Source organism: Puma concolor, chromosome B3, assembly GCF_028749965.1.
Source record: "Puma concolor isolate L17-30 chromosome B3, mPumCon1.1.hap2, whole genome shotgun sequence".
Classification (NCBI taxonomy): Eukaryota; Metazoa; Chordata; class Mammalia; order Carnivora; family Felidae; genus Puma; species Puma concolor.
In genome coordinates this window covers 102,193,481-102,211,802 of record NC_141672.1, presented here as the reverse complement: position 1 = coordinate 102,211,802, position 18,322 = coordinate 102,193,481, and the positions used below count along the sequence as shown (strand labels likewise).

At 45.1% G+C, this 18,322-nt stretch overlaps 1 protein-coding gene across 2 annotated transcripts in view; it reads right to left on the bottom strand.

Moving 5' to 3' along the window:
* Positions 1 to 18,322, bottom strand: part of LOC112856506 (myocardial zonula adherens protein) — a 122,563-nt gene that overhangs the window by 77,099 nt on the left and 27,142 nt on the right. For both annotated transcript variants that reach the window (XM_086710786.1, XM_025920090.2), the window contains exons 5-9: positions 14,415 to 14,528; positions 10,425 to 10,577; positions 5,948 to 6,073; positions 4,836 to 4,964; positions 591 to 670 (exon numbers count right to left, since the gene is read on the bottom strand). In XM_086710786.1, coding sequence (XP_086566912.1) covers positions 591 to 670; positions 4,836 to 4,964; positions 5,948 to 6,073; positions 10,425 to 10,577; positions 14,415 to 14,528 — 602 coding nt within the window. The remainder of the gene's footprint in view (positions 1 to 590; positions 671 to 4,835; positions 4,965 to 5,947; positions 6,074 to 10,424; positions 10,578 to 14,414; positions 14,529 to 18,322) is intronic.

The window sequence follows — 18,322 nt, the reverse complement described above, 5'->3', positions numbered from 1 at the left end:
TTACAGATCGGCAAAGAATCTCAGCTAAGTTAAGTAACTCGTTCAAATTGCTCAAATCATCTCCACTCGTTTTCCTTCACCAGAGGGCCATGCATGTCCTCTCTGCCTTCTGATTGCTAGAGGGGACCAAGTCCTGCTCCCTCATTTTCCATGCAGGGCTTTATACGCCCATAGCCAGGGGACGAGGGAAGGTCTGAGTCAACAATGTTTGGAGACCAAAAAAGGCATTTTAAAATTAGTTTCCACTGCAATGGTATTAGTCACAGCTACTGAGTTTTCTCATCAACAAGGTGCATCCTGTGGAGTCAAAGGTTACAAAGAACATTTATAGACTGAACTTTTTCACCCAAGACAGTCTGTGGTGTGCTCCCCCCGTGCTAACAATCAACCGCAGGCTGGAAGACGTGGCTGTGAGCTACTGAAGAAACTGGCCCTGCAGTGGAAGCTCTCAGGCCAAGATTTTACAAACAGAAGTCTGCAGCAGGGATGGCCAAATGAAGGAAAAGGCAAGGAACTGGAGACCCCACAGAAACACAGCATGGCTGCCCCAGCGTGTAAAGCCAGTACAAGATAAAGGGCAGCGGTCTTACCTTTCCTTGTCAGAACCAGTTATTTCCCCTGACATTTCTGTTTCATGCTCCAGGAGCTGTAGCTGTAGTTGATGGCGTTCCTAAAACAGACACCGACATTGGAATCAATGGATTCCAGGCTGGACAGGGAATGTGTATTGAGCAATTCCAGCGCTGGTCAGTTCAAGTTCCCTGTGGGATTTCCACATCCACTCACCAGAGTCCAAACAGAGCTCAAAAATACCAAATCTCTTGGATTGCATTTACAGATGTATTTGTGAATTAGAGACAAATATGCTGGAGAAAGCCAGATTTATTCTTTAAAAAAGGAACCCATCAACTTAGGTTCAGGTATCTTGTGAAAATTTACAGTTCTAAAATATGAGAATCAATACTCTGAAGTCAGTGTCCTATGATATTGCAAAATACTTGATTATTTTCTGCATTATCAAGAAAAGAGTCTCTGGGATTTGGGTAACATCCTATACAGTAAGCTGGTGGGGTTTATACAGGTATGTATGTTCAGTTGTACCAATGTACTGTGGTAGTCAAAATAACGGATGGCCACCCAATGATGTCCACATCCTAATCCCTGAAACCTGTGAATATGTTGCCTTACACATAAAAAGGAACTTGCAGATGTGATTAAGTTAAGGGTGTCAAAATGGGGGAATGATTCTGGATTATCCAGCTGGGACCTTATTGAAGGAGGAAGAAGGGCTGGAGACAGAGATTGGAAAATGCTACACTGCTGGCTTGGAAGATGCCAGCTACAGCCCTCAGTCAAGGAATGCAGGCGGTTTCTAGAAGTTAGAAAAGGCTAGGAAAAAGCCTTTTTTTTCCTAGGTGGCTCAGTCAGTTAAGCATCCGACTTCAGCTCAGGTCATGATCTCACAGTTGGTGAGTTTGAGCCCCACGCCGGGCTCTGTGCTGACAGCTCAGAGCCTGGGGCCTGCTTCGGATTCTGTCTCCCTCTCTCTGCCCCTCCCCTGCTCGCGCTCTGTGTCTCTCTCAAAAATAAACAAACATTAAAAAAAAAATTTAAGTTTATCCAGAAAGGTAACATAAGAACACGGACAATTATTTGTGTGGACAAAGTAGAAAATGTTGACAAAATCGTAGCATCCATCATAACCAAAATTGCTCTAAATACATTACAGATGTTAGTGTAACAGATTTCCTTAAAATTAAATTTATCAAATTCTGCTCATGCTATTGGGCCCTAAGTATTACTGTGCCTCATCGTTATTCTCAGAGATTCTCCCAACAAGTTTTTACCACCAAATTATTAAAAGCAAATCTTTGACAATCTAACTCCCATAACTTCTGATGCCACAAGCTGTGATACCCAAGGAACAGACCAAAGAGATGGGGGAACAGCCCACTCTGGCAGGAAGACCGTATTATCACTGACGGATAAAAGAAGACCAACTTCGGGTGGGGTTTTGATTTTGTTTTTAAATCTCTCCAGCAGGGCACCTGGGTGGTTCAGGCAGTTAAGCAGCCAACTTCAGCTCAGGTCATGATCTCATGATTCATGGGTTCGAGCCCCACATCAGATCTTCTATCACCCTCTCTGTCTGCCCCTCCCATGCCCTTGTATACACTCTGTCTCTCAAAACTAAGCATTTTGTTTAAAATAATCAATCAATCTCTCCTGCAAAGACCTTCTTACCGCCCACCTGGGCAGAATGCTCCCCTAGTCTCATATGGTTGCCTGCTGGCTGGAAGTTTACATAAGCCCTGAAATAATAGTGACAGATGTCCCACGAGTGAGCCCCCCAAGGCAGACTCAAAAAAAAAAAAAAAAAAAAAAGCTGTAATAGAGTCAGGGCTTTTCTAAACTGATGTACAATAAATTTTAAGTCAACACTATGCGACAAGTTCTTACATTTGTATCTAACTGTGAAACCACCACCCAAGCACAGAATGTTACCTTTTCCACAGCAGGGTCCCTGAGAGATCACACCCCTTAAAAGATTTCTACTAATCAGAAAAGAAAGGTGTTTTGAAAATCCAAAAATAGGAGCAAGCAGGATATGACACTGCCACAGTTCATGCCTGTGGACATGCTGTTCACATAGTGTGTGAGAGAGATTTGGCACAATTCCCGCTCTGAAAGAGGTACCCCTGAGGGAGGAGGAGCAGTCAATTGGAATACCTAATCCCAGCTAAATAAAGCTAGCATACCTCAAGCCTAAATGGAAAAGAAGATTTAGAAAAAGAACAAATCTTTTTCTGCCAGAAAAAGGTGACAGGACTTGAGGAACATCATGTGTCACATAAATGCTGACAGGGCCGGCCGGCCTTACCACCTCCCCTGGCCTCCCGCCCATTGCTTCTCACACAGGCTCCATGTGGAAATCAGTGGGGAAAAATGCTGGACACTTTCAGAATCCCAAGGGTACAAAGAAGATAAGCCAGGGGCGCCTGGGTGGCTCGGTTGGTTAAGCGTCCGACTGCGGCTCAGGCCATGATCTCGCAGTCTGTGAGTTCGAGCCCCGCGTCGGGCTCTGTGCTGACCGCTCAGAGCCTGGAGCCTGTTTCAGATTCTGTGTCTCCCTCTCTCTCTAACCCTCCCCTGTTCATGCTCTGTCTCTCTCTGTCTCAAAATAAATAAACGTTAAAAAAAAAATTAAAAAAAAAAAAAAAAGAAGATAAGCCATAAAAAAGGCCCAGCCAAGAAAAAGCTGACTGGGGACAGACACTCAGGCAAGTCTGTGACAAAATCGAATCAGAGACACACATTTCAGAGCCACTACTATATGCCAGGCAACATGCTTAGCACTTTGTGTGGACTTTTCTCATTTACTCCTCACAAAGCCTTAAGAATTATTATTGTCAGCATTTTACAGAAAAGGAAACTCAGTTTGGAAGAGTCAAGTAACTGCCCACAAATACAAAGAGAGGCACGATTCAAACCCTAGGCTGCCTGATTCTAAAACCTGTATTTTTAGCCACCCCATGGGCAGTCTCTGTGAGACGGCATCCTGTTCAAAACACAAGCTGCCCACTCACTTTGTGCTTGTGCGTGGCAGGAAAATCTGTCATCCACAGGGAGCACTTGCATGACTAGTATCTTCTCTTGTTTCAGGGAAGCAGAATGTGGAAGAAAGCTCTCCTATGTTCTAGAAAAAATGCCATCATGGCACAATCTTCACGACTACCGCCTCCAACCTATACTGATGTAAGGTGTAAACATACAGCTTTACCCTCTTCTCTTCAATAAAAGATAGGATTGTTTTCCCAAGGAAGAGAGGTGAGGCAATAATGGATCCTTCGCTTTTCTCAAGTCTCTCCCAAATAAAGACGCCCCCACAAGCCCTGAAGCTGAATCCAGAACACTGAATTTAATGCCATTCCCACCCTGGTTACACCTCACCTTGTCCGGGGACTGTACAGGGGCCTATGTTGCAGATACCAGGGGTAAGGAGACCTCTCTCAGAATCACTGGAAGCCTAAGTGTTGACCTTGCTCACACTGTCATTATCCCTTGCTCATCACCAGCCTCAGAATGCTCAGCATGAGTTACTGGGTACTTCTATGTCACGGTCCTGGCAGGTCACTGCTATTCTGCAGACCCACACGCTGGTAAGAGCCATCCTCCAGAAACCAGCCACAGCTTTGGCCTAAACTACCACTCCTCCCCTAGAAGTCAGCTGTCACCTGCTAAAGTTCCCTCTTCCCTCTTCTTCTTTCCTGCTTTTTCTCTTTCCTCTCTTCCACCCATTCTTCCTGTTTTCCACTTTCTGCCTAATTTCAGCTTCCTCCCTTCTCTAAATTGGCTTCTTTATCTCAGCTCATCTCCCGCCTTCCACAGCCTACTCCCATCCCCACCCGCACACAAAGAAAATGTGGTCTCCTCCGCTCTGCCGTATCAGAGAAAAGCCAACCTTTCAGATGCATGCCCAACAAACAGCACACTCAGGGTGTTGATGTAACATTTAAATAAGGTTTGGTTACTCAATGAGTAAACGAAATTCATGCCTGGGACCCCAGCAAAGCAGGGTGCTAAAATATTAATTTTTATAAATCATTACAGGTGGAATGTTTTTTGAAGCATCAAAATAATTACCAATGAGAGTTCTGTTGGACTTCATGCTTTTCTTACAGCTTTGTCTTTCCTGTTTAAATCACAAATCGGAGGGATGGGAGGGATGGGTGCTGAGGGCTTCTCACACCTTCAGACAGGCCTGCAGGGGACTGCAGAGACGGGGTAGGGGGGTCTGGGCAAGTGGGTGCTGGGCCAAGAGCAGTGTCTGTTACCTTTTCCATGCGCTCAATCAGCCTGTCCAGCTCTCCAATCTTCTGGTCCTTCTCCTCTAGGCTGATCTCCGCCGCCTCCATCTTTTTATTGGCTTCTTCAATAGCTTTCAGAAAACTATTGGTTTCTTCCTGCCAAAGAAACACACCGTCCTCAGCACAGCCATGGAGTCTAGGCTAGGCTGCTAACTAGGGTCCAAATGGTGCTGGCCTTGCTAAATCATGTCTCTTTAAAAGCATAGCCTTGGGGCTTAGCAGTGTTGTGAACTCAGATCATGAACTCAACTCCCATGATTCTGGTTCTCATACGTAAATAAAGAAACATCACGTGGCCTTTTAATGGGCCTAGTTATATTTTCTCCTTTCTCCCTACCTGAGTCCTTATGTCTGAAAAAAGAAAGAAGTCTACAAATGTTCTTTCTCCCTTGACTGGATGCTTGAAGGGTCACTGTATTTGCCCACAGTGCAAAGTGGAGCAGGGGCCACATGTGGAATTGAATGCAGAATGTCCAGACCGTTCTCCCACAATGCAAAGCACCAACTCAGGCAACCATTCAGACATCTACTGAGCTTTAAGAACACAAGATAAGGCAGCCACGGACTCCCTGCCTTCAAGGAACTTGTACTCTCTCCTAGAGAACCCAGGATGGGAGACAGACAGTCCAACTCTAATAACAGGAACAACAGGAGAGAGAGCAGGGGCTTCCCAAAGACAGCAGACACTTCTAGTGAGCGGGAAAGGTTGCACTCACCAAGAGGGTGGCATTTTCAAGGCCTTTCAGGAGCTTAGGTGGGAGCAAGGGCAGGGGAGGAGGGTATTTCAGGTGGAGAGGAGCAGGTGGGGGGGGAAGGGCGTGGCTGCAGGTAAGTCAGGGACCTGCCTGGAGTGTACTTGGAGGCAGAGACTGGGGGCCACTGTGGGAAAAGAGGGGGATGAGCAGAGGAAGGGAGGGAGAAACGGGGGAGGGAGTGAGCAAGTGAATAAACAACCTGCCCCTCGCCCGTGTTAGAGTCCACGGACTCCCCTCCAAGCAGAAGCCCTGCTACGCAAGCCTCGCCAGCAATAACGAACCCGGCGCTCCCTGCTGCCTCCTGGGCAGCTGTGACATACACACCAGCAGAGCCTCCTTCTCGGCACTGTGCTTCCGCTGCTCTTCCTGCAGCTTCTCCTCGTACTGGCTGTACAGCTTCTTGGTCATCTCTCGCATCACCTCAGCGTTGGCTTCCTGGGAGGATTCCACCTACGGAGACACCCATCTCAGAGCTCCAGCTCTTGCAGGCTCCGGGGGAACAGCACCTTTTGCACCATGTGTGTCACCTGTGGACACGCTGGGGTGAACCCCCGGACCAAGACTCTGCGGGAGACAGAAGCAGCAGGAGCTAACGGGAGAGGGACCCCGTTGGGAGGAAGGGAGAGGGCGAGTGGAGGGGCAGAAAAAGAAAGAGCAGGGGCGCCTGGGTGGCGCAGTCGGTTAAGCGTCCGACTTCAGCCAGGTCACGATCTCGCGGTCCGTGAGTTCGAGCCCCGCGTCAGGCTCTGGGCTGATGGCTCGGAGCCTGGAGCCTGTTTCCGATTCTGTGTCTCCCTCTCTCTCTGCCCCTCCCCCCTTCATGCTCTGTCTCTCTCTGTCCCAAAAATAAATAAACGTTGAAAAAAAAAAAATTAAAAAAAAAAAAAAAAAAAAAGAAAAAGAAAGAGCAGTACCTCACACTATGGTATCAGGACAAACACATTCCACACGAGTGACGCTTTCACAAGACAGAAACATACCTAAGTATCAGCCCTGGTTCCCAAATTTAGCCTTAAATTGAATTCTCTCGAAAATGTGTCCACGATTTGCTATCTTCTTAACCCCCTTTTCTTCAATGACTTTTCCTGCCTAATGTCTTTTGATCCTGAAGTTTTATTATCTTTTATTCTATCAATTTCAACAAACTTTTTCTCTGGATAATATTTCCATGCCCTAAATGGCATCAAAACGATAAGCTTTTTTAATTCTCAAGTATTCTGCTGTGGGCCCCAAAATCAGTACATTATTAGAACTGGGTCACAGTGTGATAAATTATAAATTCAAAAAAATTCATGGGGTGCCTGGGTGGCTCAGTCGGTTAAGCATCCAACTTCAGCTCAAGTCATGATTTTGCAGTCCATGGGTTTGAGACCTGCATCGGGCTCTGTGCTGACAGCTCAGAACCTGGAGCCTGCTTCAGATTCTGTGACTCCCTCTCTCTCTGTCCCACCCCACTCACACTTTGTCTCTGTCTCTGAAAAATGAATAAACCTTAAAAAAAAAATTCAAAGGTTACCTGTAGAAGGAAGGAAGGAGTAAGAGAGGAAAGGGAATATTACAGATACAGATATTCTATTTCTGAACATACTGTTTTGTAGATTTGACTCTGAATCACATAAACTGTTTATCTGTTACCAAAAAAAATTAAATTCTGAGAAATTACCTACCAAGACCATTCGATGGGCAAAGAACAGTCTTTTCAAAATACAGCACTGGGACAAGTGGATAGCCATATACAAAAGAATGATGTTAGAAACCTAACACACCATATCCAAAAATTAAGTCAAAATGGATCAAAGGTTTAATCATAAAAGCCAAAACTATAAAACTCTTAGAAGAGAACATAAGGTCAATCTTTCTGACCTTTGATGAGGCAATGGTTTCTTAGATATAACACCAAAAGCACATGTGACAAAAGCTAAATTGAGGGGCGCCTGGGTGGCTCAGTCAGTTAAGCGTCTGACTCTTGATTTCAGCTCAGGTCATGATCTCCTGGTTTGTGGTTTCGAGCCCCACAACGTGTTCTATGCTATCAGCACAGAGCAGAGCCTGCTTGGGAGTCTCTCTCTCTCTGCCCCTTCCCCCCCACGCTTTCTTGTTCTCTCAGAATAAACAAATAAACTTTAAAAGTTAAAAAAAAAAGATAAATAGAAAGACTTCATCAGTATTTAATATTAAAACTTCTGTGCTTCAAAAGGATACCATCAAGAAAGTGAAAAGACAACCCAGATAAAGATCTGCAAATCACATCTCTAATAACCTGTATCCAGCATATATAAAAAAAAATGTACAACTCAATAATAGAATATAAATAATCCAATTTTATTTTTATTTAAAAAAAAAATTTTTTTTCAACGTTTATTTATTTTTGGGACAGAGAGAGACAGAGCATGAACGGGGGAGGGGCAGAGAGAGAGGGAGACACAGAATCGGAAACAGGCTCCAGGCTCTGAGCCTTCAGCCCAGAGCCCGACGCGGGGCTCGAACTCACCGACCGCGAGATCGTGACCTGGCTGAAGTCGGACGCTTAACCGACTGCGCCACCCAGGCGCCCCAATAATCCAATTTTAAAATGGGCAAAGGGACTAATAGGTATCTTCTTTGGGAAGATACACAAATGACCTATAAGCACAAGAAATATGCTCAACATCATCAGCTATCAGGGAAACACAAAACCACAAAGAGACAGCACTTCATACCCCTAGGATGGCCACAAGCAGTGAGACAGTAACAAGTGTTGGTGAGGGTGTGGAGAAATCAGAATCCTAGGCTGCAAGTGTATTTCTAGATTATTTTTCAAACTGTTTGGCTTTTTTCCCCCACCATGTGTACCCGGTACTTAAAATTTTGTTATGTCAGAGAAGCCAGGAGGGTTTTGAAGACATGTTGCCCACATGAAGTTGAAGCTGTCCCATTAGTATGCTGGCCCAAGAGCACCTAGGAAACACTTCAGCTCATATAAGAAAGCTGGAGTCAGCCTTTCTACCTTGTCCTTCCCCAAATATTGCATTTGGAAACATTTCCACTTGATCTGGGGAACACTAAGCCAGATCAGGCTAGTGTTTATGTGCAGGTCCAGCTTAGGAGATAAAAAAAAAAAAGTCAGCAGAATTGTGGGTAAGCAGGGCAAAGGCTGGAAGTAGCTGGTGTTTGCTTTCTGGATATGTAACCTCTGGATAAGGAAGGTATACTTCAACCTCAATAGGGTACATGACGTTTATTTCTAAGATTTGACAAAAGTCTCTCTTGTCACCCTCTAATTCAACCTTCTCTATCACTGGAGAAGTTCTGCTGCAAGGGCCACCAAGTAGGATACCCTGAAGAGCGATTATCATCAGCTGGGAGACACACAATGTGTCCTGCACCCCATCTCCACTGTGCACACAGACGTCTAGAAAGAGCTCTGTCCCTCCTGTCCTGCTCTGCATCTAGGTCGTGTGAAATACTCTGAGTCCTGCAACTCTTTCTGTGGGGGTTGGGAACACTAGTGAAGTACAGCATCAGCCTCTAAAACAGGCAACTGAGGATGAGATGTAGCATAGAGGCTTGGTCTCCGTGGAAGCAGCCAGACTACCACACTGCCTAATGATGTCCCTGGACGCCTGACACCACACCGTCCTGGAACACAAAGGAACGTACAGGGCAGACATGTATGGTACGCACTGAATACATGCTAGTGGGATGAACGACTGGATCAAGATCCTAAGCTGAGAAAAAGACTTAAAACAGTAATTTCGGGGTTTTTCAGCAACACATCCCTTTTTTTCAAAGTAACTCTTACTCAGAAATACAATATATGCAATAATAAAGAGAAGAGCTGCCCTGTTTGAAGCAAAGCAAAGAGGAGCTGATCTGCTCTAGAGCTACCTGGTCAGGGTGGCTGGGTTGGGCCAAGTGGACTGTGATGGCACGAACCCGTGGGATGAGAATCACTGTGACTACACAGTGTAGGGTGGCAGCCCCCCGCCCCATCCGAGGCAGCCCACACAGAGGGGGGCCACATGACCACATGTCCCAGTTCGTCTCCATAAATCAATTCTTAATAACACCACCTTTCATTCCCAAATGTATTCTGCTTCGAGCAATGAATTATATGGATGTACTATCTATGAGGCATGCTCCTCCAGGGCTGCCTAATGCTGTGTGGAACACTTTTTAAAAACCACATACTTAAGTAAAAACAAATTCATTCCGGAAATAATTTGCTGAGTGAATCCCATGAGCCATTCTTGGGTCTGCTCCTGCCAGTGGGTAGGAATTCAATCTTGTGTCAAATGTGGAAGGGGCACTAAGACCTCCAAGGCATTAGAAGCCCAGCTGAGGAATAAGCCCAGCCTGGTGGGCAAGAGGAACACTGTCCAGAGCCGTTGGTCACCCATCAGTCTTCTTCCTGCATGCTCTTAGGCTCTTTATTATCAAACCAGACAGAAAAACCTAGAGATATCAGAGCAAATCTAAACAGTGGGGCTTCTGAAGTCCTAGGTCTGTGGGCACCCCCAGTGCCCTCTCCATATGAAACAGCAGTGCCATGGTGACTGTCTCAGCAGCCCTTGAGGCCACTGGGGCCAGGAAGGAGTGCCCACTTGGGAGTATTCATGGTGCACCCCAATCTGGACTGACAGTAGGGAACACAGAAACCCCCTCGGTGCCTTCAAGCCACACCCGGTGGAGCTGGCCACTAAAGGGAAGGAAACGCCAACTAAGAAAACAGAGAAAAGGAGATGGAATGTTGAGGCTAGGAAGAGAGAGAAAAAGGAAAGAAGAGAAGGGTCAGGCGGAAGTCTCTGCCTCTACACGTTACCTTCATTTTCAGCAGCTGGTTTTCAACTTGCGCTGCCTCTAACTGCCTCTGCTTTTCCCGCAGCTTGTCCATGGATGCTTCATAGGTCTGCTGCAGATTTCTGATCTGGTCCTTAATGTTGCTATTTTCCAAAGTAACATCCACGAGGGTTTTCTAGTGGGATGAAAAGAAAGCAAAACCAGATCTGGTGGTGTGAGACGATATGGCCAATTCATGCACCAGGACATCCCTTTGCCATTAACCATTGAGACAGATGTCAGGCCCCAACAGTTGCAAGCCGGGACCCTGGTGTCTAAGGGGCTGTGGGTTCCCCCATAGCATAGTCAAGAGGTCTGCAGCTCTGTAGTCAAATGGGCCAGCAAGCAACCCCCGTGACACCCCACAACCTCTGCCCACACCACTTGCCACTGCTTAGGATGGACGGAAATGGATTAAAAGGAGACTTTCCAAGGAAAAGTATTCATAACCCATCATTTCACATGGAAAAAAATGGGTTGGGAAATCGTGGACAGAAAAATCCTATTTTGAAAAGGAAAACGTATAAGCATGTGTTCAAATGTGTTTATGCAGAGAAAAAAAATTTTAAAGACTAAGATCCATATCACCAAAATCCAAATAGTGGTTATCTCTGTGTCATAGGATTATGAAGGATATTTATTTCCTTCCATGTGTCTTCTGTATCTTTCAAATTCCCACAACGAAATAAAACAAAACACATGTTTTGTAGAATGAAGATACTCCCCTTTTCCCTTAAAGAGGCTGTCACTTCTGTGCTCAGAGACCCCCAGCCAGGACTGCCACCGCATGGTCGAGGCTCCTGTAGTGCCAGCAGATGCTTCACCTTCTCCTCTTAGGCACAGAAGGGTGGCAATGAAGGAGTCACAGAGAACAGAGTTTGGTGACCCAGACAAGGGCCCCAGAAGTGTCAAAAGCCCGTTGATTATTACTCCAGGCCACCCACCGGATCGAGAGTGATTATACTGATAATTGCTATTTAATGCTTTGGGTTCTATTTGGTGAACTGTCCGTACACAGAACAGCTTCCATAACCCAGAATTCTTACCACTGAGCCTTAGTTATGGGCATTATCTAACACCTCCCCAAATCATGTTCAACTGTCAGGCAGAAGATCCGGAGACTGGTGTTGGACAGACGTCTCAACACTTTTGTCCTTTTTGTAGATGATCAGTCTCTGAAGCCTCCTCAAATCCTTAGCCTCCAATTTGGATAAAAAGCCTCCCATTCCTAAACTGACTTTAATCAAGAGCAAGGATTTTGGATGGTGGTACAAAGGCATTAAAGAAAATAGAGAAGCCATTTGGAAGCACAGAATCAGAAAAATATTTGAGCTGCAAGGGGCTTTAGAAACCACCTGACCTGGCCCAACCACGCCGTCTCCAAGGCCCACCGGCATTACAGATACAACTCCTGTGCTCATGAACCTACATCTGGACCAAGAGGCCAAGGCTCTAGTCATGGTTCTGCTATGAGGCAGACACCCTGTTCAAGTCATTTCTCTGCTGGCCTCGGTTTATTTATCCATAAAACAAAGGGACTGGAGATCATCTCAACAGTTCCTTCCACTTCCAACATCCTATGATATCAAACCAACAGTCTGGTCTCTCTGTCAATAAAAATGAAAACAGAGGGGCGCCTGGGTGGCTCAGTCGGTTAAGCGTCCGACTTCGGCTCAGGTCACGATCTCGCAGTCCGTGAGTTCGAGCCCCGCGTCGGGCTCTGGGCTGATGGCTCAGAGCCTGGAGCCTGTTTCCGATTCTGTGTCTCCCTCTCTCTCTGCCCCTCGCCCGTTCATGCTCTGTCTCTCTCTGTCCCAAAAATAAATAAACGTTAAAAAAAAAAATTAAAAAAAATAAAATGACAACAGAAGAGGTCGGGGTCTTGCAGAAATAAGATGACAACTATCTTCAGATCTCCTGTCTGTGAGATGATGCCTTTCTTTTCTCCATTTTCTCTTTCCCCTTCTGCTTCTAACTTTTAACAATAATTTTTAATCTTTTCATTATAAAGCTCTGCTGTTTGCCCTGGGCCAAGACAGTGGATCACAACTAGGAACCAGTCAGGGTCCCTGGGTTATAGATGACCCTGTGCTAACAGCTGACCTCTGAAGTAAATGCCTGGGGTACCAGTGAGGATGACAGAGCAGAAGTATGGCAGGGACGAAACACCAGAAAAGGAGTATCAATGCAGACCAGGTCTGATCTCAGATGAGGTGCAGCACTTCCTGGATGGCCAGGAATGAGAAGATGTCCAAGAGAGAAGGAAAGGGAGCCTTTCTAAGACCAGTTGATGGCTGGAGAAAGAGAAAAACAAAGGCTTCTGAATAAACTAGAGCCAGAGTAGGGGTTGACCTGAGGTGGGGGAAAAGTGGCATGCACTAAGAAGGAACAGGAAAAGGGTGAGGCTCAGAGACCCAACCAGAAAGGGCCTCCCAGGGGAGCCCGCGTGGCTCGGTCGGTTAAGCGTCTGACTCTTAGTTCTCACACTTCGTAAGATCGAGCCCCACATCAGGCTCTGGGTTCCTTAGAGCCTGCTTGGGATTCTCTCTCTCCCTTTCTTTCTTTCTGCCCCTTCCCCATTGTGCTGTCTCAAAATAAATAAAAACTTTAAAAAAAAAAAAAAAAGAAGAAGAAGAAGAAGAAGAAGAAGAAAGAAAGAAGCAAATGTTCTCCCAGACAAATCCAAACACAACGCCCACCCAGGCCCACTGCTGGACAGTGGCCTCGCTTCGCGGTTGGTACTACTGCCATAACACTTGTTGTTAGGGAATATTCGGTTCATAGGGAAATGGATAATCCCAACATGAAAATGTGCGTACTTATCTGATAAGTTATTTATACAGAACCGGAAAGGATAGGAAATAGCTGTGGAACCTTTAAGAGGAGGGTAAAAAGATAAAAGCCACATAAACTTGGAGGGGAGGCAGAAACTACTGTTTACATATTTGGAAGCTAAAGCCAAGGGAAGCTGTTTCTGGTGAACATAACACTTTGTTCTGAACAGTTTCAAGTTAATTTGCATAGGACATAGAGGACTCAGTTCGAAGGGTAACAATGGGTAACACTGGAGTGGTTAACTCCTAGCAAATCCGATTAACCACGAGAGCAATCCTCTGGAAGTGGGTTAACAGCACAGTCTTTCTCTTCCCTGTCTGGTGCTATAAGATATTCCTTGGGCACACGATTTCTTTTACTGGAAAATAATTTCTGGGGCACCTGGCTGCTTCAGTCAGTTCAGCTTCTGACTCTTGATTTCAGCTCAGGTCATGATCTCACAGTTTGTGAGTTCAAGCCCTGCGTTAGGCTCTTCACTGACAGTGTGGAGCCTGCTTGGGATTCTCTCTCCCTCTCTCTGCCCCTCCCCTGCTTGCTCCCTCTCCCTCTCTCAAAATAAATAAACTTTAAAAAAGAAAGAAAGAAAGAAAGAAAGAAAGAAAGGCAAGAAAAGAAAAGAAAAGAAAAGAAAAGAAAAGAAAAGAAAAGAAAAGAAAAAAAGAATTTCTAAATTTGGAAAAAGTGCTTAACAGCCCTGAGAGTTACTTGCCATGAATAAATACAGACTGTCTTTGATTAAGTCTGCCTTCTCCATGCTTGGGTGGAATATCCTGTAGCACTGGGGCTGCAAACAGCAGGAGCAGCTGTGCTATTTAAGGCACTGACACTTATGACCACCGGGGCACCTCCTGGAGAAAGTGACACCTCTGTGTGCAACTCAGAATCTGAACCCCCATCTTAATGATGGCAAAGACAAATGCAGCTCAAAGGTTTAGAGTCTCAGCTTGGAAGCGCCTTCTTTAATTTCTTTCTCTGGCTTCCTAGCAGGGTCTTTACTGTGGCCATGCTTGAAGGAACTGAATAATGAACTGAGGACATTCCGTGGTTTACTCTTCTACAAAGGCACAGGGCCCACGTGTGGTTCAGCGTGCTCACCCTGTCACAGAGGGCACCGGTCTAACAGTGAGCAGATGAGTACCTGCAGGCCGATGGAGTCCGATGCTAAGGCTGAGTTCATGGCATTAAAGCTGTCCAGGGCTGACGACTGTGTCTGGATGTGATTCTCTAGATACTCCTGCTGAGCCTGTGAAACCTGGACAGGATGTCAAGTGGTTACACAAAACCATATATACCAGCAACAATCTTAGGTTAGGCCGGAACTTTCTCCTGACAGGAGCCACATCCATTTCAGTGATGTGTCAAGTACAGCTTAAAATTACAGTATCAACATCTGCATGACCCAAAGAGAAGACAGACAAGAACGCCTTTCCTTTGTATAGTATTTACACGTTCACCCGCGGGGCCTCACTTAGTCCTCACAACATCATGCAGCAGCCGGAACATCCCCTTTTATACAGAGGAAACAGAATCAGAGTTAAGGGATTTGCTCCCCAACAGCTGAGCAGTGGCACAGCTGGAACGAGAACCCAGGTCCAATACCTTCTCGGGCCATCTTGCTCTTTCTCCTCACCACAGAAAGAACACACTCGGGGCTCACGCAGTCCTAAGAGTTGTTTCGTGGCTGTTGCTTCGTGGCTGTTGCTGTGTTACCTTTGTTGGGCGTGTGTGTTGAACATGTTTGAGACTGTTTTATCAGAGACAGTTCCACCCCACCAGTCCCAAGCTAGACCTTAAAGGAGGGCTGGACATACAGAAGCAGGGAGGCAGAACTAGGGGGTGAGGGTTCCGGGAAGGCTCAAGGGTAGAGCCCTGCGTGGTGTGTGGGAGCCAAAAGCAGTCAGAAATGACCGAAGAGGAGGTACGCTCCAAGAGTGGGAGGCAGAGTTGACACGGCAGACCAGGACCAGGAGCGTGTGGCACACTCTTGTTCACGGGTGTGTTCACACAGCAGGAATTTAGGAATCTTATTCCAACTGTGGAATGTGGGGTGGCCTGGAGGAGGAGAAGACTATAGGCAGAGAGACGCATTCCCATGACCATTCTCACAAGAGAAAATGAGGGTGTGCAGGAGACGGTAATGGAAAGCCAGGGGCAGAGACTATTTGTGCATCTATTGCAAATCCCATCCCCTGGCTTTAATTACAGATGTTGACATGTGTCAGTGGATGGCAGAGTGAAATTTCCACAAGTATGTGAGAATTTCACAAGTGTCCTCCCACAAGCCAGTGACAATGGGCTAGGTGGGTATGTTTACACAGCCCCACGCCTATCGTCAAGGCAGCGGGTCTTACCTAAGCAGACCATCTCGCAGCCAAGCCATATGCTAAACCCTAATGCACAACTGCTGTACCTATGCTTCCTTCCTGCAGAAACTAATTTTTATGGAAAGTAGGTCATATATGCATGGGCTTTTGTTCTTCAACACTGTGAATTGCAAATATAAAAAAAATTTTTTTCTCACAGGCATTAGTTTGTTTAAACCACAGGAATGTTATTTTTTCTTAAATCTGTAATACATCCACACAGTTCAAACACTTACAAAGTATAAAAGGTACACATTCAAATACATCTATCACTCCCATCCCATCTACTGAGGCACCACCTTGCCCACTCTGATCTTCAATCAGGAATCACAATTATTGAGAGGCACCGGGGGGTTCAGTTGGTTAAGCACCTAACTTCAGCTCAGGTCATGATCTCGTAGTTCAGGGGTTCGAGCCCCCTCATCGGGCTCTCTGCTGTCAGCACACAGCCTACTTTGGATCCTCTCTGTCCTCCCCCTCTCAAAAATAAACATTAAAAAATAAAAAAGAATCAGAGGTCCCTGGGTGGCTCAGTCGGTTGAACATCCAACTTTGGCTGACACCCTGTGAGTTTGAGCCCCGCATTGGGCTCTGTGCTGACAGCTCAAAGCCTGGAGCTTACTTAGGATTCTGTGTCTCCCTCTCTCTCTGCCCCTCTTGTGCTCGTGCTCACTCGCTCTCTCTCTCTCACAAATAAACATTAAAAAAAATTAAGTTTCTGGATCATCCTTCTAGCAACTACTTTTGCACCTGCAAAACTAGCTAAACACTTATTTTCCCCTTCTGTTTTACATAAGTGGTGGCTCCTTGTAGGTATTGTATCTTGCTTTTTTTTTTTTTTTTTTTACCATCCACTCTGTATCTTTGAAATCTTTCCATATCTGTTTTTGAAGAGCTTACTTGTTCTTTTTATTCTCTCCTCTCCCCTCCCCACCTCCTCCCCACCTTCTTTTTAAATTCTGCATATTCTACTGTAGGATCACAATTTATTTTACTTTCCCCTTCTTCATGGATGTTTAGGTTTCCAATCTCATTACTGTTACAAACAGTGCTGTGATAACTACTTTGACACATAGGTCATTTCACAACGTGAGAGTTTATAGAGTACGTTCTTAAGAACGGAATTGCTGAGTCACAGGATATAGGATGTGGCAGATACGGCCATTTTGCTGTCCCTGGGAGTACTACACAATGACATCCTATCCAGCCACCTGACTGTTTCTCCACAGCACTGCTAACGATGTCTTGTCCTGTCCTGCAGGTGTGCTGAATTCATAGGTAAAAGTTGCATCTCAGGCTGGTTTGCGTCTGCATCCCTCTTATTGGGAGTGGGGTTGAGCATCCTGTCAGACACTGAAGAACTCTTCACCTTCATCTTGCTGTACGTTACTTGTAACAAATATTTTGCCTATTTCTATGGCTTGTGGCCTTTTCTTCTTGATGCCTGGGCACTTTTTTGAATACTCAGAAACTTAGCCTGTCATCTAGGAGACGAAGGGCAAATCAGTTTTCCTAGGTTTGTCCTTGGATTTTGACTAGTGGCCCTGCCAGCGCACGTCTTTCATGTCAGCATAGTCGAAATTACCAAACGTTTCTTTTATGGTCCTGAGATTTCATGTCAGAGTAATAAAAAGCCTTTTTCACCCTTAGAGTATAAGAGAATTCAAATATATTTTCTTCTGGCACTTTTAAGTTTTACCTTCAATATCTAAATCTTTGATCTCTTTGGAATTTATCTACATGTAAGTCTGTCCCAACAGCATATGCTGACTGGTCCATTTTCCTCCCTTTATTTGAGATGTTGCGTTTATAATATATTGGGGTAAATTTCTGGGCTTTTTCATGGATGCTTATTTATTTATGTGCCAATAGGATACTCTTCTAATCTCTGACAGTCTCTCAGTTTCTTGTAATATTAATCGAGCTAGTCTCCCTCGTTGTATTTTTCCCCCCAGAATTTCAACCGTTCATATTTATTTTCTGTATACTTTGGAATCACCTAGTCCAGCTGTAAAGACACAACATAAAATAAAAATCTGTTTGTATTTTTATTGGGTTACATTACATTTGTATATTAACCTGAACAATACTGACTGATGTTGGTGTTTCCCGTCTTAGCACATGGTATGTCTTTCCTCTTGTTAGAGTTTACTCCTAGGTATCTGGTGGTTTTCTGTTGCTCTTATTACTTCTAACTGGTTGTTTTTTGTAGGATGAAGTCCATTTGTTTGTATCTATTAATTTTTTTTATCCTGCTACCTTACAAAATTATTTTTTATAGTAGTGTTTTTTTCGTTGGTTCACTTGAGCTTTCTGGGTATATGATCATATAGTTTGTAAACAGTGACAGCCCTACATCTACCCTCCCAGTTTTTATACCACTAAATTTCTCTTGTTTAGTTCCATTGGCTAGTTCTTAGGTACAATGTTAAATAGTAACAATGATAGCTGGCTTCCTTGTCTTGTTCCTGACTCTACAGGGAATGCTTTGAAGGCAAAGATTATTCTTGCCACAAAAAATATTCCTCAAAATAATAAGCTTAATTCTGTGATAAAATCTCAGTTCACTTAAAATAGGATGCCATTCACAAAGAACATCATAAACTCAGATATGTTCAGGTACCAGCCACTGGGAGGCAGTTCTAAGACCTACCATCCTTCCATATTTCCAAGTCACTGGGAC